The sequence below is a fragment of the Schistocerca americana genome, chromosome 3, assembly GCF_021461395.2.
Source record: "Schistocerca americana isolate TAMUIC-IGC-003095 chromosome 3, iqSchAmer2.1, whole genome shotgun sequence".
NCBI lineage: Eukaryota > Metazoa > Arthropoda > Insecta > Orthoptera > Acrididae > Schistocerca > Schistocerca americana.
In genome coordinates, this window is record NC_060121.1 from 577,292,104 (window position 1) to 577,317,087 (window position 24,984).

At 44.7% G+C, this 24,984-nt stretch overlaps 1 protein-coding gene across 1 annotated transcript in view; it reads left to right on the top strand.

Moving 5' to 3' along the window:
- Positions 1–21,833, top strand: part of LOC124606238 (serine/threonine-protein phosphatase 6 regulatory ankyrin repeat subunit A-like) — a 156,314-nt gene extending 134,481 nt beyond the window's left edge. Inside the window, exon 6 of the mRNA XM_047138213.1 lies at positions 21,513–21,833. Within this exon, the coding sequence (XP_046994169.1) occupies positions 21,513–21,833 (321 nt within the window). The remainder of the gene's footprint in view (positions 1–21,512) is intronic.
- Positions 21,834–24,984: the final 3,151 nt, after the last annotated feature.

The window sequence follows — 24,984 nt, forward strand, 5'->3', positions numbered from 1 at the left end:
TCTGCATCCGGCCTTGTGTCATACACAACTACAATATCAGGAATACCATAAAACATGGTGATGTATAATAGACCAATACAAGGATGCCTCGTATTAATAAGCCAAATTGTGGATTCACAAGAAAAAAATAATGTATGGCAATTGAAGCAGAAGCAAAACAGAAGAAATAACCAACTGTCCTGTTGTACACTTTCATACATTTTTCTCCTCCAGACGTGCAACAGGAATGCAGATTAATAACTTTGTTCATGCTTTTGTAACTTCTCCTATCTTGTTTCATAATGGGATGACAAACGAAACATAGATTCGTGCTACTGACTGTTGCTTCGAATCTCATCAGACTTTCTCTCATTTTGTTGGCGATGTAACCTGGTATCCGCTTAGGTTTCCAGAAGACATGTGACATGGTACGTTAACATTCGCAACTTACTTGTGGTAGTTAACAGCTCAGCTAAGGTAGTAGCGAAAAGATGTGATAAGATACAGCTTTTCATCAAAATAGGTACTGTTCTATAAAAAAAGCGGCCGCTTGCGTTGGTGCAGTAAACACTTTTTCATTGCCTTTGTTGTAGCCGAGGAAGGTTAGTCGCAACGCTTTTGCATGAAACGAGCTTCTTGCAAGCAAAAAGATTACTTTACTCAGTCCGATATCTTATGTGGAAAAGATTCAGAATATTTCATTGAGATGGCAAGAGAAAGTCAAGCGAATTTAGCAGGGTAAATCAGTCCCACGGGCATAAATCACTTTTATTACAGCAGAGTTGCCAAATAATCCCTACAACACTGCGGAGTCTTGACTACGCTAGTGGCAAGAAGTTTGTGTCGTTGTAGCTGGACTCCAGCATAATCAGATTCGAAAATTCAAACTAGCGCGGGACAACTTGCTCTGCTAAATTTTACATAATCTTTATTTTGGAATCACTGTAAGAAGCAACTTGCCGCTGAAACTATTTGACGCTGTAAACAATAAACCACTTTGTGCATATCTCCATTAAGTTCGACTGTCGTGCAGTGTAACGCTTTACGAGATCAGTGAGGTAGGCAACGGTGAGAGAAGTTCGCAATTCATTTAGTACATCATCATGAGATGGGTTGAAATTACGATTAGCCAAAAACTTAGTGCCATCTAACGTAGTGAGGTATTTTAACGATTACATCTTGATCGTAGTTCCCATATGAACATTTCGATATTTTTGTTCTAACAACGCCCTTTGGTGCTGACAGCTGGTAAATTAGGAGGAAACAGTACCACGCTCAGTGTGATAAACCTGCTGATCTTATTACTATCTTGTTCATATCGGCTTAAAGTGTACCGCAAATTGTGAATCTCGTGCGCCAGACGCGGTTCATATGTACTGGAAAGGCTTCTTGAGTGACCACACAGCAACAATTGTGTCGACGACCCTTTTCATTCTTTTAATGTCTAAGACATAAACTAAAGGTCAATAAACTATAGAAGAATGAAATAAATGCAGAGGGATTTTTGTGATGTAGGCTGCAAAATACGTAATGACGGCATAAGTAAAACGTAAGAAAAATGGAAAATGGAAAAAGCCATAACAGGTTTTCTCATAAGGTAAAAATGCTAACGTCTTTGGAAGCCTATTCTGAAAGTGTCTGTCAACGTTTCTGAGTAACTGAATGGTGTAGATTGTTGTCAGTATACATATACATTGGCCTAGCTACGCATTATTCGTGATCTGAGTCACATAAATAGCAGTAGCACTCGCTGGGGTGTTAGTTTTATACTGATTTAGACAGCTGGCAACAGCATGTATCTGAAATTTGAAGAGCGCAGTGACTCGGCGTAGATGGTCTGCAGATGAAGAACAGGGAATAACAATATTAATGTGCTAATAGTAAACCGCAGGAGCGTCTATAGAAACGTCCCAGAACTGCTCTCATTAATAAACGGTCACAATGCCCATATAATACTAGGGACAGAAAGTTGGCTGAAACCAGACATAAACAGTAATGAAATCCTGAACTCAGATTGGAATGTATACTGCAGAGACAGGCTGGACTGTGAAAGGGGGGGGGGGGCGTGTTTATAGCGATAAGAAGTGCAATAGTATCGAAGGAAATTGACGGAGATCCGAAATGTGAAATAATTTGGGTGAAGGTCACTGGCTCGGCAGCTGTTGTGGCTGAACACCTGAAGGATGATTTGGAAAATATTTCTAGTAGATTTCCCCACCATGTTATAGTTCTGGGTGGAGATTTTAATTTGCCGGATATAGACTGGGAGACTCAAACGTTCATAACGGGTGGCAGGGACAAAGAATCCAGGGAAATTTTTTTAAGTGCTTTATCTGAAAACTACCTAGAGCAGTTAAACAGAGAACCGACTCGTGGCGATAACATATTAGACCTTCTGGTGACAAACAGCCCCGAACTATTTGAAACAGTTAACGCAGAACAGGGAATCAGCGATCATAAAGCGGTTACTGCATCGATGATTTCAGCCGTAAATAGAAATATTTAAAAAAGTAGGAAGATTTATCTGTTTAGCAAAAGTGACAAAAAGCAGATTACAGAGTACCTGAAGGGCTCAACACAAAACTTTTGTCTCAAGTACAGATAGTGTTGAGGATCAGTGGCCAAAGTTCAAAACCATCGTACAATATGCGTTAGATGAGTACGTGCCAAGCAAGATCGTAAGAGATGGAAAAGAGCCACCGTGGTATAACAACCGAGTTAGGAAACTGCTGCGGAAGCAAGGGGAACTTCACAGCAAACATAAACATAGCCAAAGCCTTGCAGACAAACAAAAATTCCTCGACGAGAAATGTAGTGTGAGGAGGGCTATGCGAGAGGCGTTCAATGAATTCGAAAGTAAAGTTCTATGTACTGACTTGGCAGAAAATCCTAAGAAATTTTGCTCTTTTGTCAAAGCGGTAGGTGGATCAAAACAAAATGTCCAGACACACTGTGACCAAAATGGTACTGAAACAGATGATGACAGACTAAAGGCCGAAATACTAAATGTCTTTTTCCAAAGCTGTTTCACAGAGGAAGACTGCACTGTAGTTCCTTCTCTTGATTATGGCACAGATGACAAAATGGTAGATTTCGAAATAGACGACAGAGGGATAGAGAAACAATTAAAATCGCTCAAAAGAGGAAAGGCCGCTGGACCTGATGGGATACCAGTTCGATTTTACCCAGAGTACGCGAAGGAACTTGCCCCCCTTCTTGAAGCGGTGTACTGTAGGTCTCTAGAAGAGCGTAGCGTTCCAAATGATTGGAAAAGGGCACAGGTAATCCCCGTTTTCAAGAAGGGACGTCGAACAGATGTGCAGAACTATGGACCTATACCTCTAACGTCGATCATTTGTAGAATTTTGGAACACGTATTATGTTTGAGTTTAATGACTTTTCTGGAGACTAGAAATCTACTCTGTAGGAATCAGCATGGGTTTCGAAAAAGACGGTCGTGTGAAACCCAGCTCGCGCTATTCGTTCACGAGACTCAGAGGGCCATAGACACGGGTTCACAAGTAGATGCCGTGTTTCTTGACTTCTGCAAGGCGTTCGATACAGTTCCCCACAGTCGTTTAATGAACAAAGTAAGAGCATATGGACCATCAGACCAACTGTGTGATTCGATTGAAAAGTTCCTAGATAACAGAACGCAGCATGTCATTCCCAATGGAGAGAAGTCTTCCGAAGCAAGAGAGATTTCAGGTGTGCCGCAGGGGAGTGTCATCGGACCGTTGCTATTCACAATATACATAAATGACCTTGTGGATGACATCGGAAGTTCACTGAGGCTTTTTGCAGATGATGCTGTGGTGTATCGAGAGGTTGTAACAATGGAAAATTTTACTGAAATGCAGGAGGATCTGCAGCGAATTGACGCATGGTGCAGGGAATGGCAATTGAATCTCAATGTAGAAAAGTGTAATGTGCTGCGAATACATAGAAAGATAGATCCCTTGTCATTTAGCTACAAAATAGCAGGTCAGCAACTGGAAGCAGTTAATTGCACAAAATATCTGGGAGTACGCATTAGGAGTGATTTAAAATGGAATGATCATATAAAGTTGATCGTCGGTAAAGCAGATGCCAGACTGAGATTCATTGGAAGAATCCTAAGGAAATGCAATCCGAAAACAAAGGAAGTAGGTTACAATACGCTTGTTCGCCACTGCTTGAATACTGCTCAGCAGTGTGGGATCCGTACCAGATAGGGTTGATATAAAATGGAAATGTCGTGTGGCTATGGCCTCCCGCCGGGTAGACCGTTCGCCTGGAGCAGGTCTTTCGATTTGACGCCACTTCGGCGACCTGCGTGTCGATGAGGATGAAATTATGATGATTAGGACAACACAACACCCAGTCCCTGAGCGGAGAAAATTTCCGACCCAGCCGGGAATCGAACACGGGCCCTTGGGATTGACAGTCTGTCACGCTGACCACTCAGCTACCGGGGCGAACATAGGGTTGATAGAAGAGATAGAGAGACTCCAACGGAGAACAGCGCGCTTCGTTTCAGGATCATTTAGTAATCGCGAAAGCGTTACGGAGATGATAGATAAACTCCAGTGGAAGACGCTGTAGGAGAGGAGCTTTGTAGCTCGGTACGGGCTGTTGTTAAAGTTTCGAGAACATAAATTCACCGAAGAGTCAAGCAGTATATTGCTCCCTCCTACATGTATCTCGCGAAGAGAACATGAGGATAAAATCAGAGATTAGAGCCCACACAGAAGCATACCGACAATCCTTCTTTCCACGAACAATACGAGAGTGGCTAACGAGTTAGTGATGAATCTTTAACCCCTGTGACATGTCTCCTGACAACCTCGCAGGAGTAGTCATAGTCATCTGCTTCAAGAATACCAAGTTACATCTCTAAAAAAGAAAAAAAAACGACAGTCTGTGAACAGATTCGAAGCCACAGGAAGTGACACTCATCTGTGGTATGTTAATCATATTATTATGAAAAGTGAAAGAGTTAAGGAAGCAATAACAAACTTGTTAGTATGTATGACCTACCATTGGTCTGTAGGTGAAGAACGTATGAAAGAGCACAACTGCACATATTTTTTTTATTTTTTCTGTTTTGTTTCTGAATCCACAGTTTGCTTTAATACTCTGTACCATCGGTATGTTACATTCTTATCCATAAAATCTCCATGTTTAACGTCAATAATACGTAGTATGTTACTGTTTATTGACGTTTTGGACAAGGTCGTGTCGCACTTTAATTTTATCAAAACACTCTTTCGCCGCAAAGCGAACAGTATCAGTGGGCAACTGATTTGTATTTTTAAATGATGTATCCACTGTCAGTTTGAAGCTACCCTCAGGTCGACATCGGGTAGTGTAGCTCGACTGATGGCTGGCTGGAACAGGCCGTGGATAGCAGTGATGACGTTGTGAGCTGTCCATGAAGTTCTTAATACTGCAGGTGCAGATGGGACCAGGAAGTATTTCTCGTGATCGTTCACTCATTTTCAGGATTGGTGCTGAGTGATCCTGCTAAATTCTCGTAATATTCTCTTTTCACACGTATGAAGTAATCCGAACAGTAATTGTATTCATACAACATCGAGACCATTAATTTAAGTTTTCACCCTTCAGAAGGTAATACCATGCTCAACCTTCAATTAGTTTCGTTTTTCTTCTTGTAAATTGTCTGCAATAATACCACCACATCAATGGTAGAATCTTAAAAAGCAAAGTCATGTTAGTTCTGTGGCCCCAAGCTCAAGGGAAGTGGCTGGTTACGATCTCATTGGGCTACTCATGTGCATAGTCTCACTTTCCTGTCTATATTTGGTACTGATGCACATGACCAGTGAATTTGGAAGAATGGAACACTGAATATTTCGCCCTGGAGCGTTCATACATACTATAAAATAGATGTATGTATATATGTATGTTACACATTCCATCTTAAATCGCTGGACAGGTTTCAACCAAACTTAGTAGCGCGAAGCGCTGTTGGGGTAAGAACCGCCTACTGATCAAACGGGTCGTGGCAGAAAAGCAGCGCCGACCCCGATGTGCGAATAACCATATTTTAGTAATTCAATATTTGAGAATGAGAGCACTTAGTGACTTACAACAGACTTTACGCACAGTTCAGATCATTACGAGGTTTTTTCTCCCTCACCATTTCCATAAAATGATGAAAGGAAAAAAGTTAATCTAATACTACATTTTCGCTGTTGATGCATTAAAACTGCCGCATGAAGTATGACGTTTTACTTTATGCCTTCTTTAATGCTGACTGTATGCACGACACATTTTGCAAACGGTATTCATAGAGTCTACTGAATGTACCAGCCAAAACATATCAGTGTGCGACACATAGTTCAGGAGACATCACGTCAAATACTGAGATGCGTGAAAAGCAGCGGCATCACGTATGGCGCTGTAATTTATTACTCCTTTACTGCTAACTCTATTCGCAACAAATTTCGCATACAGTATCGACATACGCTGCTAACTGTACTTAGAAAAAGATATAGGATACATATCTCAGCAGGTACTACTTATAAATTTTGAACTGCATGAATAATGAAACTGCTGGGTGAGACACCGGGGAAGTATGCGTGATAACAAGTGTGAAATCAGATATACGCGAAATATATTTGACATGTGCTTACATGGGAAAATCCAATGGTAAAAAAGTCTCGTAATGACAATCTGGAGGAGAAGGGGGCCGGAGAAGGTAGAAGGATAGAGAGGAGGAAGGAGGAGATGGACATTGAGTGGGAAGAAAATACAGAAATGAGGAGGAGAAATGAACAGGACACAGAAGGGAAAGAGGAGGAGACGGACAGAGCGAGGGAGAGGAAGGGATAGGCAGAGGGAACGGGGGGAAAAGAGGAAAAAAAGAGAACGGAGAGGAGGAGATTGACAGAGGATGGATAGAGGGGTCCGACAGGGAGAGAGGGAAGTAGATATAAACAGAACTAGGAGGAGGAGGAATGGGACAAGGAGAAAAAGAGGAGGATATAGAGTGGGTAAGAGCAGATCGACAGAGGGGATACGAGCTAGTGGACAGAGAGAGGGAGAAGTAGGAGATGGATTAATAGGCAATTGAAATGTGTACACGCCTGGGTAACGCTGGGTACTCAGCTAGTATACACAAAAACCTCTGCTGCTTGTTTTTAGGGCAATAATAAAAGCTCAACAACAAGGAACGACAATTGGAATCCTGTGACGTAGACAGCAATTTCTGTTGATGTAACGCCGTGATGCTAGATACTCGTGTCGCAATATATTACTAAACAAAGGGGTATGTGGTATGGACTATACCCCTGCTGCAGATAGCTACGAATTTATGGCCTGGGCCATGGTTTACCACTGACTAAGCTAGTAACAGCGATAATTCTGTTCAAGAATCACAAGAGGTAGGGGTACACAAAGGCCGGGTGATTCGGGAAGATTTCTGTTAGATTACATCATGGTCAGACAGAGAGTCCTTAGAAAATGTAGTCCATCAACAAAGGAGGTGGCTTACAAAACACTCGTTCGACCTATACTTGAGTATTGCTCATCAGTGTGGGATCCGTACCAGATCGTTCTGACGGAGGAGATAGAGAAGATCCAAAGAAGAGCGGCGCGTTTCGTCACAGGGTTATTTGGTAACCGTGATAGCGTTACGGAGATGTTTAATACACTCAAGTGGCAGACTCTGCAAGAGAGGCGCTCTGCAATGCGGTGTAGCTTGCTCGCCAGGTTTCGAGAGGGTGCGTTTCTGGATGAGGTATCGAATATATTGCTTCCCCCTACTTATACCTCCCGAGGAGATCACGAATGTAAAATTAGAGAGATTAGAGCGCGCACGGAGGCTTTCAGACAGTCGTTCTTCCCGCGAAGGGAGGTAATGACAGTGGCACGTAAAGTGCCCCCCGCCATACACCGTTGGGTGGCTTGCGGAGTATCAATGTAGATGTAGATGTAGATGTAGATGTAGATTCAGAAATCAGATACTGAATTGCAAGGCATACCGAGAAGCAGACACGGACTCAAATTACAATTTAGCAGTGATGAAGAGTAGGCTGAATTTAAGAGATGAGTTAGGACGATTCAATACGCAAAGAAGTGGAGTACGGAAGTACTGTCGAATGAAGAAATACGTTTGAAGTTTTCTGAGACTATAGATACAGCAGTAATAAATAGCTCAGTAGGCAGCGCAGTTGGAGAGGAATGGCGTGTCTAAAAAAGGCAATCACAGAAGCTGGAAAGAAGAACATAGGTACAAAGAAGGTAACTACGACGAAACCATACGTATCAGAAGAAATACTGCTGTCAATCGATAACAGAAGGAAGTACAAAAATGTTCAGGGAAATTCAGGAATACAGAAACACAAGGCGCTGAGGAATGAAATAAATAGAAAGAGCAGAGGAAATGGCTGCATGATAAGTGTGAAGAAATCGAAAACTAAATGATTCTCGGAAGGGCTGTCTCAGTCAAAATAACCTTCTGTAAATTAAAAAGCAAGGGTGGTAACATCAAGAGTACAACGGGGCTTCCACTGTTAAATGCAGAGGAGAGAGCTGTTGAGTGGAAAGAGTGCATTCAAGGCCTCTACGAGGGAGAAGATATGTCGTTTGTGGTACAAGAAAGAGTCAGTTTAGAAGAGATAGGGGATCCAGTATTAGGATCAGAATTTAAGTGAGCCTTGGAGTATTTAAGATCAAATAAGACAAAAGGGGTAAGTAACATTCAATTAGAATTTTTAAAATCATTGGGTGAAGTAGCAATAAAATGACTATTGAAGTTGGTGTGCAGAATTATGAGCCTGGCGACGTACCATCTGGCTATCGGAGAAATATCATTCACGCAATTCCGAAGACTGCAAGAGCTGACAAGTGCAAGAGTTATCGCATAACCAGATTATCAGCTCATGCATCCAAGTTGCTAATAAGAATAATATACAGAAGACTGGAAAAGAAAATTGAGGATGTGTTAGACGACGGTCAGTTTGGCTTTAGGAAAGGTAAAGACACTAGAGAAGCAGTTTTGGTGTTGCAGTTAATAATAGAAGCAAGACTAAAGGAAAATCAAGACTCGTTCATAGGATATGTAGACCCGGAAAAAGCGTTCGATAATGTGAAATGGTGCAAGATGTTCGAAATTCTGAGAAAAACAAAGGTAACCTGTAGGTAGAGACGGCAAGTGTACAATATGTACAAGAGCCAGGAGGAAATACTAGAAGTGGACGATCAAGAACAAAGTGCCCATATTAAAAGAGATGTAAGACAGGTATGTAGCCTTTCGCTCCTACTGTTCAACCCGTACGTAGAAGAAGCAATGATGGAAAGAAAAGAAAGATTCAGGAGTGACATTGAAATTCGAGGTGAAAGGATATTGTCGGAGAATAAACTGAGTAACACCGTGGTGGGGTAGTTATGATACTAAACTTATGCATGGGGGGGACTTGAGTTCAAAACTCACCTCGACTGCACGGTTTTAATTTCTGTATTCGGTTCGAGTAAATTCTAGAAGTATCCACAAACGTCAAGAATCATTGTTCTGGAATGTTCTGTAGCTGTATATATACTGTATGCGTTCCGACCGGAGGCAGTTCGCTCCGCGCTCTTGTATGTGCAAGTGCTGAATAAACCTGCGTTATGTGGAGTTAGTGTTCGTCATTCATCTAGTTACACCTTCTTCTACGTGACATTATTCTGGTGGAGACGCTGGGTATTGGAACTTGTGATAGCGCACATAATCGACTACACGATGGCTCCCATCAGGCCGTGACAAAGCCGACGTTTATGTGGCGACAAGCCAGAGTTCGAGCCATATTCAACAGATCGCAATCTATCGGAGACAGAAGAGGAGGAGGACGGTACGATGACAACAACGGTGTGCCACCACATGAGACATCCCTCCGGGTTCTCTGCTGGCGATCCAAACAAGTGGCAGAAGGTATATGAGCGTATAGCCAAATTTAACAAATGGGCTGACACCCTGTGTTTGGCTAATGTATTTTTTTACTTCGAGTGCAGTGCCAAGCAATGGTATGAGACCAACGAGGAGAAGTTCACAAGCTGGGAAGTTTTCCAGGTAGAACTGCACAAGTATTTCGGCGTCACACAACGACAGAAGTGCATGGCTGAAGATAAATTACAGTGCACGGCACAGCGTGCAGTACAAACTACAGCGTCCTACACTTAAGATGTCTTGCAGCTGTGTAGAATAGTGGATCCTAGAATGAAGCGGGAAGATAAGGTTGCATATCTCATTAAGGATGTTGCTGAGGATATGAATGAAGCCCTACTCCTGAAGAAGGTGTTGATAGCAGACGTCTTCATAAAATGCTGCTAGTATATCGAGGTAATGAATCAAAAAGGAATTATACAGAAGTAGTTTTAACGGCTTACAAACGTTTTATCAATGTCTGTAATGGAGGAAGAAACTGATTTCACAAGTGTTCTTCGTGAGATGGAGAGGAAGTTCAGAAGGCACTTGGATTGCATGGCGACCAAAAAACCGAGACGCTCCAAGACGTTATAAGGGAGGAAGTGGAACAGACGTTGAACCCAATCTCTCGGCCTTCATTTCCCTTCAGAACGGTGAAAACGTCGAGACCCAGGCGGAATTACTTTCCTAGAACGCCGCATGAGGAATCTGTTTGGGAACCAAGGAAGACTCATGTCTGGAGGACCCAGGATAACCTACCAGTATGTTTCCACTGCCGACGACCGGGACTTGTAGTGCGCTATTGTCGAGAAAGGCGGCGGATATTTGATGACGCCCGCGCCACAAGACAGCAGACCGAATTTAGCCAACGCCAACTCCGGGACAATGAAGATGAACAAGAAGATGTGGGTGCAGGACGACGTAGGTCACCAACGCCGCAAGTTATCCACCGGAGAGGACGCTCCCCAACACGCCGATCAAGGTCTCCATCGCCGTTAAAAAGCTACAGCCGATCGCCAAGCAGCCTCAACCTGGAAAACCAAACTGTGCGATCTTCCATGGAGGTGAGGCCGCCGAAGAGAAAACTCCCCCGCCGTTGATCCCTACAAAAATGATAGGAAACTACGTCGATATCCTCATGGATGGCCGACTAGCCCAAGCTCTTGTGGACTCTGGAGCATCACATTCAGTCATTTCGGAGAAGTTCCGTCACCAGTTGCAGAAAACCGTATTCGTCGACAGCAAAACATCTCTGCTGAAGGTGGCTAATGGGAAATATGTAAAACCTACAGGAAGATGTACCATTAGTGTGGGTATAAGTGGCCTTACACAGCCCTTAGATTTCATCACCTTACAATAGTGTACTTATGACGTCATTCCCGGATGGGAGCTTTTAAAAGCTTCTCAGGCAATTATAGATTGTGGTCGCTCGAAGATTATGCTAGACAAGATGAGATACTGTGGACAGGAAGATGCGCACCCGATTGTGTGGGGACTGTGTGTGCTGTATGAAGTGATCATTCGTGCAGTCAGCGCTAGAGAGGTAACTGTCACGTGTCATGCCATGCCTCAATACATGGCTCTTGTAGTGGAATGTAAGAGAAGCATACCACTGAAGAATAACTTTGTCATCCCAGCCTCTGTCGTCTCATTTAAGAACGGATGCGGTGAATTGTGGATAGTTAACTGTCGCCGAGAACCGCAGATCCTTTCAGGACCCATGTGCGTAGCAAACGCTGAGCCGTTAATTGAAGAACAGCTGAGCGTCATAGAAACCTCCCATGCCCAGTCTATGGGCGAAGTTAGCGCTACCACTACGGGAAAACTATTCTAGCTCAACTATTACCAGATCTAATTAAGGAAAAAAGGAAGAAGCTACTTGCCATTCTTCAAGAGTTCTCTGAATGCTACAGTCTACAGGTGGAGAGAAAATAAGAGAAATCGGCGGTGAAGCACCGGATTAGCAGTGGAGACCATCAACCAATAAGCCAGAGAACATAACGTGTGTGAGCAACGGAACGTCGAATAATTCGCGACGAGGTAGAGAAAATGATGAAGAATGACGTCATTCAGCCTTCACAGAGCTCACGGTTTTCACCAAGGGATCTCGTCAGGAAGAAGGATGGCAGTTACCGCATTTGTGTTAATTGCTAGAAACTTCATAATATAACTAAAAATGACGTCTACCCTCTACCACGAATTGACGATCCACTAGACTGTATTTTTCAACCATCTACATGTACTTGTGATACTGGCAAATCGAAGTAGATGAGGCTGATCGTGAGAAAACTGAATTCATCATCCTCGATGGCATATATGAGTTTATGGTAATGCCGTTTGATTTGTGTAATGCAGCAACTACTTTTGAACGGATGATGGATAATCTTCTACGTCACCTGGACCATGTGTCTTTGTTATTTAGATGATGTTATAGTGTTCTCGGAGACATTTGATGAACACGTAAAAAAGCTGAGGGCCATTCTTAAGTGTCTCCAACAAGGCGAACTGAAACTTAATCCAAGAAAGTGTCTCTCTGGAGCAAAAGAGATCAAAATACTTGGACACCTTGTGTCAAACGAAGGTGTGCGGCCAGACCCAGAGAAGGTGAGATCTACAACGGAATTTCCTATTCTTAAAAAGTATTAGCGATGTGAGAAGCTTCCTCGGATTATGCCGTTTTATCAAAGACTTTTGTATCAAAGACAGGCCACTCCAAGAGTTGTTAAGAGCCGATGCCAAATTTATCTGGGGTGGTGCTCAACAAGATTCCTTCGATGTGCTGCTATAAGCTCTGACGACTGACTCTGTACTTTGTCTGTATGATGAGAGAGCACCTACAGAACTATACACAGATGCCAGCCGTATGGAATCAGTGCTGTTTTGGTGCAAATTTCGGATGGAAAAGAGAAGGTTGTAGCCTATGCTTCTAGGACACTTTCAAATGCCGAGAGAAACTACTCAACTACAGAAAGAGAATGTCTTGCTGTGATCTGGGCCATGTACAAATTTCGACAGTATCTCTATGGAAGGCCATTCACAGTTGTTACAGACTGTCATTCACTTTGTTGGTTGACAGGTCTTAAGGGTCTAACAGGCCTACTCGCCAGGTGGGCACTACGTCTTCAAGAGTAAGACATTACCATAGTGTACAAAAGTGGAAGAAACACCAAGATGCCGACTGTCTCTCAAGAAACCCTGAGCCAGACCATCAAGACTTTGATGAAGATAGTGGCTGTCTCGCTGCACGCCAGGATCTCTATGCTGAAGAAGGACGCCAAAATATCTCACATTATGATTGCCTTAAATTGGTCAGAGAATGTGAAAGGACAATTTAAGGTAGTTAATGGATTACTTTGCAAGAAAAACTTAGGTCCGTTTGGAAAGACATGGCTAGCAGTGAGTCTTAAACACATGTGCTTAGATGTTCTACAGAAATTCCATGACACATCTGAGGCCGGACATTTAGGATTTATTAAGACATACGATAAGATCTGCAAGAGATTTTTCTGGGCAGGTTTATTTAGTAGTGTCCGTCACTATGTGTTGAACTGTCGACTGTACCAGAGGAGAAAGGCAGTTCCTCAGAAGTCGCCAGGCCGACTCATACCAATTCCACCAGCCGAAACGCCTTTCCAGCGTCTTGGGATTGACCTCATCGGACGATTTCCAATTGCTGCTAGTGGCAATAGATGGGATATTGTTTGCACTGATTATCTGACACGCTACGCCACTACAAAGGCCGTGAAAACAGCCGAAGCATCCGAGGTAGCCACATTCATCGTGTAGGCTTTGTATTAAAACACGGTGTCCCAAGGTCGTTAATTACGGATCGAGGGAAATTTTTTCAATCGAATCTTGTGACAGTTATAAACCGTCGGTGCGACATTACGCATCACATGACGACTGCCTACCATCCGCAAACTGACGGGAGCACTGAACGCCTTAATAAGACCTTGGCCGACATGCTATCAATGTTCGTCAATGTTGAGCAGAGCAAGTGGGATGAGGTGGTACCTCTCCTGAGGGTTTCCTACTACACCGTCAAACAAGACAGCACAATATTTACGCCATTTTTCCTGGTGCATGGGCTTGAGGCAACTACGACGATGGACGCTGTGTTTCCGTTACATCCTGATGACGTGGACGACGACTACATCGGCCAGGTGTTAATCAGAGCTGAGGAAGCCTGGCAGTTAGCTCGACTCCGCACGCTGGAGGCTCAAGAAAACGATCGCCGAAGGTATGACGCAAGCCATCGCCCTGTTGTCTGCCAGCCAGGTGACCTCGTCTAGATCTTCACTCCTGTTCGGAAGGTTGGTCTCTCTGAGAAGCTCCTCAGGCGCTACTTTGGACCTTATAAAGTTGTAAGACAGTTGTCTGATGTTACTTGTTGAAGATTTCGACCCCGACGCAAGACGACGAAAGATCAGAGATACAGTCACCGTCCTTCGAATGAAACCCTATAACGATCCAGCAACCCAGGGTAAATTCGAAGCTCCAGCGACAGGCAACAAGCGGAAAGGTGACGAAGAGCGTAGCGGCAAATAAGTTCTAAGAAGATCACCGCCAGGGCGAGCATCAGTTATTGGAAGTCGGAGTGCGCAGGACCGATGAATCGTTCCCGGACTAGGAGGACGTAACACCGAGTCGCTGTTCAGTTAAGGAGGGAGCAATGTTGCAGAAGAAGCTGAGTAAAACCGTGGTGTGATAGTTATGATACTAAACAGTTGCATGTGGGTCGTGAGTTCAAAACTCGACTGTACAGTTTTAATTTGTATATTCGGTTCGCGTACATTCTAGCAGTATCCGCAAATGTCAGTAATCATTGTACTGGAATGTTCTGTAGCTGTATGTATACTGTATGCGTTCCAGGCGGAAGCAGTTCGCTCCGCGCTCTTCTATGTACAAGTGCTGAATAAACCTTCGTTACGTGGAGTTAGTGTTCGTCATTCATCTAGTTACATCTTCTTCTACGTGAAAGTATTTCATTGATGACATTGCTATGCTGAGTGAAAATGAAGAAAAATTACATGATCTGCTGAATCAAATGAACAGTGTAATGAGTACAGAATAAGGATTGAAAGCAAATTGAAGAAAGTCGAAAGTAATGAGAAGTAGCAGAGCAGAAATGTGAACGCCAAAAAGTCAGGATTGGTGTTCACGTAGCAGATGAAGTTAAGGAAGTCTGCCACCTAGCCAACAAAATAACTAATGACGGACGGAGCAAGGACATAAAAAGCACATTAGCACTGGCAAAAAGAGCACTCCTGGCCAAGACAAATTTACTTGTATCAAACATAGGCCGTAATTTGAGGAAGAAATTTCTGAGAATATACACTCCTGGAAATGGAAAAAAGAACACATTGACACCGGTGTGTCAGACCCACCATACTTGCTCCGGACACTGCGAGAGGGCTGTACAAGCAATGATCACACGCACGGCACAGCGGACACACCAGGTACCGCGGTGTTGGCCGTCGAATGGCGCTAGCTGCGCAGCATTTGTGCACCGCCGCCGTCAGTGTCAGCCAGTTTGCCGTGGCATACGGACCTCCATCGCAGTCTTTAACACTGGTAGCATGCCGCGACAGCGTGGACGTGAACCGTATGTGCAGTTGACGGACTTTGAGCGAGGGCGTATAGTGGGCATGCGGGAGGCCGGGTGGACGTACCGCCGAATTGCTCAACACGTGGGGCGTGAGGTCTCCACAGTACATCGATGTTGTCTCCAGTGGTCGGCGGAAGGTGCACGTGCCCGTCGACCTGGGACCGGACCGCAGCGACGCACGGATGCACGCCAAGACCGTAGGATCCTACGCAGTGCCGTAGGGGACCGCACCGCCACTTCCCAGCAAATAAGGACACTGTTGCTCCTGGGGTATCGGCGAGGACCATTCGCAACCGTCTCCATGAAGCTGGGCTACGGTCCCGCACACCGTTAGGCCGTCTTCCGCTCACGCCCCAACATCGTGCAGCCCGCCTCCAGTGGTGTCGCGACAGGCGTGAATGGAGGGACGAATGGAGACGTGTCGTCTTCAGCGATGAGAGTCGCTTCTGCCTTGGTGCCAATGATGGTCGTATGCGTGTTTGGCGCCGTGCAGGTGAGCGCCACAATCAGGACTGCATACGACCGAGGCACACAGGGCCAACACCCGGCATCATGGTGTGGGGAGCGATCTCCTACACTGGCCGTACACCACTGGTGATCGTCGAGGGGACACTGAATAGTGCACGGTACATCCAAACCGTCATCGAACCCATCGTTCTACCATTCCTAGACCGGCAAGGGAACTTGCTGTTCCAACAGGACAATGCACGTCCGCATGTATCCCGTGCCACCCAACGTGCTCTAGAAGGTGTAAGTCAACTATCCTGCCCAGCAAGATCTCCGGATCTGTCCCCCATTGAGCATGTTTGGGACTGGATGAAGCGTCGTCTCCCGCGGTCTGCACGTCCAGCACGAACGCTGGTCCAACTGAGGCGCCAGGTGGAAATGGCATGGCAAGCCGTTCCACAGGACTACATCCAGCATCTCTACGATCGTCTCCATGGGAGAATAGCAGCCTGCATTGCTGCGAAAGGTGGATATACACTGTACTAGTGCCGACATTGTGCATGCTCTGTTGCCTGTGTCTATGTGCCTGTGGTTCTGTCAGTGTGATCATGTGATGTATCTGACCCCAGGAATGTGTCAATAAAGTTTCCCCTTCCTGGGACAATGAATTCACGGTGTTCTTATTTCAATTTCCAGGAGTGTATGTTTGGAGCACAGCCAACTGGTACTGAAATACGGACTGTGGGAAAACCGGAAAAGAAGAGAATCGAAGCATTTGAGATGTGAGGTTACAGACGAATGTGGGTTGATATCGTAAGGAATGCGGAGGTTCTGCGCAGAGTCGGAGAGGAAAGGAGTATGTGGAAAACAATGCCAAGGTGAAGGGGCAGGATGATAGGATATCTGCTAAGATGTCAGGGAATGACTTCCATGCTACTAGAGGGAGCTGTAGAGGGGAAAAACTGTAGAGCAAGACAGAGATTGGAATACATCCAGCAAATAATCGATGACGTAGGTTGCAAGTGCTACTCTGAGACGAAGAAGTTGCATGAGTGAGGAATTCGTGGCGGGCCGCATCAAACCAGTGGGAAGACTGATGACTCAAAATTGAAAAAGGTAGAAGACTACGTTCGATAATTTTTTTCTCCTGCTGCTGGAATGAGTTGTGGAAATGGACAAATTAGGGTTATTTACACAGCTGCGTAAAATAACACTAAAATTCCAGGTAAAACAAGTTCAAAATGGTTTAAATGGCTCTGAGCACTATGGGACTTAACATCTGATGCCATCAGTCCCCTAGAACTTAGAACTACTTAAACCTAACTAGCCTAAGGACATCACACACATCCATGCCCGAGGCAGGATTCGAACCTGCGACCGAAGCGGTTGCGCGGTTCCGGATTGGAGCACCTAGAACCGCTCGGCCACTCCAGCCGGCGGTAAACGAAGTGCTTTTTCTGCTTATGACATTCGATTTCGAATACAATTCGTAAACCGTCTAGCAACCCTGATCCAGTACCTTGTGGGAGCAGACTTACGTATACCAAGCAACAACATACAAATAAAGTCTGTGGAAAGATTCGAAGGAACCATCCTTGACGTGCATCTGTATTCTGTTTCTAATTTATGCACCAAACTAGAGGGGAATATTATGAAAGTAATTAACAGGCAGTTAGAGCTTTATGCGCGCCGATATATTGTATTTTCGGGAAATTTACAATCATGATGGAAGATGTATACCTCAATAATTTCAGAGCTTCGGTATCCCTGCGCTATCATACGTAACACCATCGTTAACAGTCCTTTCGAGGCCCGAAGGCTTAAAAAAAAGAGGAATTGTAGATAAAATCTAATTGAGTGTCTTAAATATAGGTAGCCTTACAAGTGACTTTAAAAATTAACAGGAGATAACGTTGCACAAAAACCAAAAGAGCTCATGCCTCCCCGTTGAAGGCCTTTATATGACGAGCAGGACAAGCCTTTCACTACATATACTACTGTTTGTAAAAAGTGGAACACTCAGAACAAATTGTCTGTAGCGCGCCACGATAAGAGAACCTATAGATCAGTGTACCAATAAGTGATTTAGGTAGCAGAGGGGAGGCGTGCACGTACGGCTAACAGCGCCCTAATTTGTGTAAGCGGACGGTTCAATATTCCGCAATATGCAGTTGGTGTAGAGCCGTCATACGAAGTGGAAACATAACCAAGTTCCGTTATGCCTCGCCAACATTACAGGGTGGAATTGGACAAGTGAGAGCGTTCTAACGGGGCAGAATGATTGGTCTCCGGGAGGCGGGTCTGTCGTTCTGTGACATTGCGGCTCGTACATGGCGCGCTGCTTTAACAGTGAGGGCTATGTGGAACCGGTCGAGAGAAGAAGGCCGTGCAAAAACAAGAAAAAGAAGGAATTTTAGGGTTTAACTTCTCGTCGACATCGAGGTCATTAGGGGTGGAGCACAAGCTCGGATTGAGCCAAGGATGGGGAGGGAAGTCGGTCGTGCCCTTTGAAAGGAATCATCCCGCCATCTGCCTGGAGCGATTTAGTGAAATCACGGAAAACCAAAATCAGAATGACCTGACGCTAATTTTAACCGTCGTCCTCCCGAATGCGAGTCCATTGCACCACCTCGCTTTGCGAGGGCCGTACACAGCGTAAACATGGTACCGGACAACACAGTGTGACCACTGAGCGAGATGCCAGCCATCTTGTCCTCTTGGCCTTAACGGACAGAACGGCTTCGTCCAAAGTGTTGGCGCAACGTTGGAGCGCTGCAACGGGTATGGGAGATGTCTGCGTCGACGGTTCGACGCCATCTTCTGCGGGCTAGACTGGTGGCAAGCGTCTGTAGACCACAACCCACAAACGGTGCAGTCTGCAATGGGGAGCTGAATCCCGACACTGGCGTGCTGATTGGTAAAATGTAGGGTTTTTGGACGAGTCCCTCTTCGTACTGTCCTACAGTGATGGTTGCATACGCATCCGACGCCGCCGTGGTGAACACTGTCAGTCAGACTGTATTGTTGAGAGGCATAGTGCACAAACACCAAGTACGAACGTTTGGGGTGCCATTGTCCATAACACACGGTTTGAGGGCAATCTGATCAGCTACCGGCACATCAGGGTGGATTTAAAGCCCGAAGCACTGACTAACCATTCTGACATCTGCAATATTTCAGCAGGACAGCGCTCGGCCTCAAGTGAAGACGATTGTGCAACCCTTCTTCGAAGGACGCCAGGTACCACTGATTCCCTGGTCTGCCTGTTCGCCTAAAATGTTACGCATCGAACATGTCTGGGACATGGTCGGTCATAAACTTGTTTGTTCTGGTCCTCCTACAGCCACAGTCGATTTAGACACGCCTACTAACCACGTCGCAGATTATTCCCCAGCAGCATACTCAGGCGATCTTCGATTCCTTGAGACCACGTCCAGCTGCTCCGATTGCAGCACATGGTGGCGCTACACCATACTCAATTTTGAGAGTCACAGTACATGTACAGGTCTCTAATTTTAATAATTTGTGCAGTTTATGTCCCTAATCAGTGGAATAAATTTCATTTTGATAGCCTCTTTCGGTGTTGGTATTTCATTTTCTCCAAACGTCAGTGTAGCTGTCGTTAGCACAAAAGAAACAAGTTCGTTACAAATATATGGCAACAAAGTGATAACCCATTTGCTTTCGTGCGTCGTCCTGAAAATTGTTTCCCTAAGTTGCATTCCCTTTGCTCTTCGACGACTTATGCTACATAATCCTCATGTAACACGAAAACTGAAACAGAAAATTTAATTTTACGAGGATAGCTGTTCTTCACATAATTAACAACTCTTCCAATCTTAAACGTAGCGTTATGAGGCTCAACATACGACACAGCAGTGAGAGAGAGAGAGAGAGAGAGCTGCTGCTGACGGAGCCTCATTAACTCAGTGGTTCACCAGCCCGGTAGCACAGTGTGGCAGGACAGAGGGTTAGCTGCCCTCTGTAATAAAAAACTGAGTGATAGGATTAACGATGAACTTCAACGGATGTGATGGGAAGTTCACCTCGAACAAATGCAACAAACGATAACGAACCAAATGAGATTCTTAAGAAAAAAAAGTGGTATCGTACATATTCTGCGATGCAACGGGGGGTGAGAGTTGTCACTTTCAATAACACGGGGAGCCAGTGCATTTTTTCTTATTTCAAATTTTATTTAATGAGGCTGTAAATTGTTGAAAGAAATTTTGAGAACCAAATCTGAAGAATACCTTTGAACATTAAGTCTTTTCACAAGATTGACTTAGTAATTTGTTTAATGGTCATAGATGTGTGCTTCATGAATATGAAACTATTTCAGTATACATACACTTTTGAAGAGCTTCCACTCAACCGTCAAAGGGATGAATTTAAGTTTTGTTGCTCACGTCAGACCCATATGTCAGAGGAATAGTAATACAGTGAATACTGTTACCGTGTTCTAAATTTGTTTAATAGCAGTTAGCCAGACCTGTATACGTTTGCTGACACCGGCGTCAGCCAATTCATTTCAATCTGGGTAGTATCAAAAATGTTCAGTTTTGTTGGTTTAAATCTCTGTCCAGTACTGAGGAGAATGCACGTGACGAAAGCGGCGGTTTGTCGGGTGTGCATTGTAACCCAAGTTACAGCTGTATAGTATGCGCAATTCTAAAAACATCGTCGCTGAGACATATGTATCAATATTGTGTTACTGAGTTGCTTACGTGCGAGTGACATAAATACCTAAATCAAATGGCTGGTGGCAGCAGTAGCTGTGGAGGGTATATAAAAAGTCTTGGGGGGGGGGGGGTAGAGTCGCTGGAAACAGTGCATTCATCACACGGAAACGGAGTTAATTATCTGTCGTCCAAAAGGACTGAGTCAGTGGCTTTCAGGCCAGAGATGGAAGCATTTCCGACACGCTTGATTTTCTTAAACGTATGTGTGCCGCAGTGGTTTAAGTACACGAGGGTATATGCTCGGCGCCGAGGCAACTGTGGTGCCATAGATGACAGGGCTGAATGACTGCTGCGAAAACGTGTACGGGCGAGTAGAAGTGCAACTGTGGAGCAACTGACCTCCCAAGCATGTACCAACAGTGTCTCCTCAACGACCGTTCCGCGGACGCTGCTGCGTGTTGGTCACCGCAGCAGGCGCCTGCGGCGTGTACTCGTCCTGACTGCTGTACTTAGGCGAATAAGGCAGGAACTTAGATTCCAGCACCGCAACTGGAGGTGGAGAGAGTGGCAGTACTTGCAGTTTGTTTCTTTCCGGCGTGGTGCAAATGGTGGTGGTCATGTTAAAGTGTCTGGACTGTGTAGTAACAAGCTGTGTTTGGCGGAATGTTTTTTGGACAAAAAAAATCTACGTGATTAGTTTCAACCATGACTTTCAGAATATGATGTGATAAAATTGTAACCTGGTTTCGCATGACTCCTTATGTGTTGGCTAGAACGAGGTTATTCTATTAGAGATTGGTTTGAGATCCACGGTGCTGCAATTTCACTAACGTTAGAGTGTCGAGTTGCTGCGCGTTGCTAGCAGTATGTGTGACCTCTGGTGCAGGTGGTCGCTGCCCTTTTGAGTGGTGGGGCAGACCGCACGGAGACGCTGCCCCACGTAGCGTCGCCGCTGAGACTGGCGGTGGTGGCGGCGCAGCCGCGCTCCGTGAGGCGGCTGCTCGCCGCGGGCGCCGGGCCCGCCGACGACTGCCTGCTGGCGCTGGCCACCAGCGACGACTGCAACGACGTCGACGACGCGGCCAGGCCCGAGGTGGCGCGCATCCTGCTGGCTGCCGGCGCGCGCGCCGACCCTGCCACCGCGCAGGAGGCGCGCAAGCGCGGGTTCGCGCTCCTCGCCGCTACCATAGAGGCGGCTGCCCGCTGACGCCACGGCTCAGACCGTGGATCGGTGGCTCTCAAAGTTCCTGACAGCGTTACGCCTGGGTCCAGTCACATATTAGCTTCTACCGCCCCTGCTCCTACCATAATCAACATTAGTACCTAACACAAAGTCAGAATGAAACAAAGTTCTTTGAATACTTTTAATGTTAAGGCTCTGTAAGGTAAATGATATTTACTTTTTGTAAGTATGTTATTAAACCATGAACTAATGAGTCAGAGAGACCAATTGATGCTACTTATTCCTAACAACATTATTTTTTAAAATGATGAAACAAATCGCAGTGTATATGGTGTAAATTGAAGATGGATTGGGGAGAAAGAACAGGTAAGGAACTGACGGTACCAACTGCATCAGAACGTTATGTTTAATCAGCGACGACGAGAGAAAATGTATACCGCACAGGGAATCGAATCCGAGATTTCCTGCTTAGTAGGAATTGTGCTAACCAATGCGCCATCTGGACAAAATATCTGTCGCAGATGCACGGACTATCTCGTCACCTCCTCGGCCGAGTCACTTTCTCATCTTGCCCCACTTTCCACAGTCCCCATCCACGTCCACTGTCCATTAGAATTTTAGATTTCCTCTGGAGTCCGAATGTGAGTCCACACTGAAGGTTGTAGATTCGTTGCCCATCGAGGCGAAACAGTCATATGAATTAGTGGTGTCTGTTCATTCAGACACGTCCAAAAGAACAGCATCACACAATAATTCTCAGTGCATTACGAGAGATACCTAGAATCAATCTACTTCGTGAGGAAAGTAACTTGTTATGAATGATGCTTCCCCTGTAGCAGTCCCCCTTTCACTCCCCTCCCCCCAACATCTCCACCCCCCCCCCTCCCTACAACACTTACTTCACCTGCACCTAGCACCCACATTTAAAATTAACCAGGTTAAAATACGTGCACCGTATTATTTGTTCCCAGATCACTGAATTGCTGGGTTGCTCACTTCTGAACTACAGAAATGAAGTTCTTCAGTCTGACCACTGTCACAAATAGTGAGAATAATAGCAACAATAATAATCTGTTAGGCACTACAACAGTCTAGTAGCAATTACAAAGTTGTGTTCTCTTGTCAACATATTCCTTTTTTCTGTTAGGAAGTGAAGAATAAAGCAATTTCGGGGTCATTACAGGAACTACCTACAGGTCGGAGAAGGTATTTCCATAGGATAATTAAGCATGTGTAACATATGTAACACATACATCTCACTTTATGCGACAGATGCATCGGACGAGGGTGAAAATTAATCGCTGGCAATTTATATATTGAGTATTACAATATTACAGGATGTTCTCTGAATACTATTTAATTTTAGCATTAAGGGGCGTCCATTAATTATGTGATGGGTTTTCTTTAAATTATGTGATGGGTTTTCTTTAAAACTTGGACCCTCCTTTCCCCTTGCTGAAGTATGGTGAGCCCCCTCCCCCCTTTTACAGTCGGGTGAAAATAAGGAAAAATGAAGTTCTGTTTTAAACGCTGATAAAAATACATTATAAAACCATGCTTTATATACAAAGTACATTTTACAGCGTTTTTAATACATGATTAAAACGCTATTTTAAAGTTGCCAGTCCAGAGTAATATTAAGAGGGACAGGGAGAGGGAGAAAAAGGCTCCGAGAAGAAATTGATTGGTCTGTAAAAAGCTAATCTTTTATTGATATATATACATTAAATATTATTGAACCCTTACATTTCAGATGAAAGACAATATTGTTTGAACCTTCCTTTGAACTGTACGATTATGTAGCTTTTCCGTCTCTTGATACATATCACCACTAAAAGAAATTCTTGTTGGTGGAATTCGGCATAACGTCCTTCCACAAACGATTAACCTCTTGCTCGCAGACGTGTTACGACTTGTCGGCATACCGCATAATGGACACATTCTATATATTTTCGTACTAATTCATGTTGAACACAGTAACATAGGCTCTATATGGGTCGCAGAATGTCACGACTAGCTCACTGGTGGCACACAGGTGTCTCGACCAGTGCGGTAGAGGACTCCCCAAATGAGTTCTCACACTTGTACGGCACTTGTTCCAAATGGGGTAATCTCGGGCATTCACACTTGCAAGGCATTCAGTTCAGTTCAGAGAGGCCATAAAGGCGGTGAACACTTCAATATTGTCTACGCTCAGGATTAATTATATAAGATAACATTTTGCCCATTTTAATACCATACATTCTTCGAGTTAAGGTGTCCGCCCATTAATCGAGATCTGATGAGATTTTGGCAGACCCCTCCTGCCACACTTCCCTCCCCGGCCTCTTTCCTCAATTTGAGCTCACGTAATTAGTGGAAGTCCCCTAAGAACATGTACCCCCATTTTTGGATCTACTGCAACAGGTACAAATAGAACAAGCATTCTCGAGTTCAATAGTGTTAATGCTTGAAACCAACCACTTGGTCAGATAATGGAGAGCTAGAAGCTGAGTTTCTGTCACTATCCACTGTGAGGTAGTGGTTGAGCAGTTTAGCTTACTGATAACATGCTACAGATCCCATCCCCGGCTACGTACAGGGAAGGGAAGATCCCAGTAAGATCATGCAAATTTAAAACAAACGTGGGCCGCAACGGATAACAACTTTCTAAGTGGGCTGTACTAAGGATGGCCCAATTAAGCACAATTAAACGAGAATCTACCCGTACAGCACCTAACATGGACGTATTAATGAAGGGAACCACTAAATTGTGAAGAAACTAATGGCACAGTTACAATTTGGTTTGCCGACCGGGGTGGCCGAGCGGTTCTAGGCTCTACAGTCTGGAACCGCGCGACGGCTACGGTCGCAGGTTCGAATCCTGCCTCGGGCACGGATGTGTGTGCTGTCCTTAGGTCAGTTAGGTTCAAGTAGTTCTACGTTGTAGGGGACTGATGACCTCAGAAGTCCCGTAGTGCTCAGAGCCAATTGAACCATTTTTTGAACAATTTAGTTTATTGCCATCAGAAATCAAACACCAGGTGAATCCCACATTTAGTAGGCTAAGTGGACAACTGATTGTAAAGTACGGACTTTCCAGGTATTGACTGGAGTGTAAAATAATGGAATTAACAATTTCCCAAATACGGCCAACGACAGTGAAAAACGTTAATGATTTCTAGAAAAAGGCCCA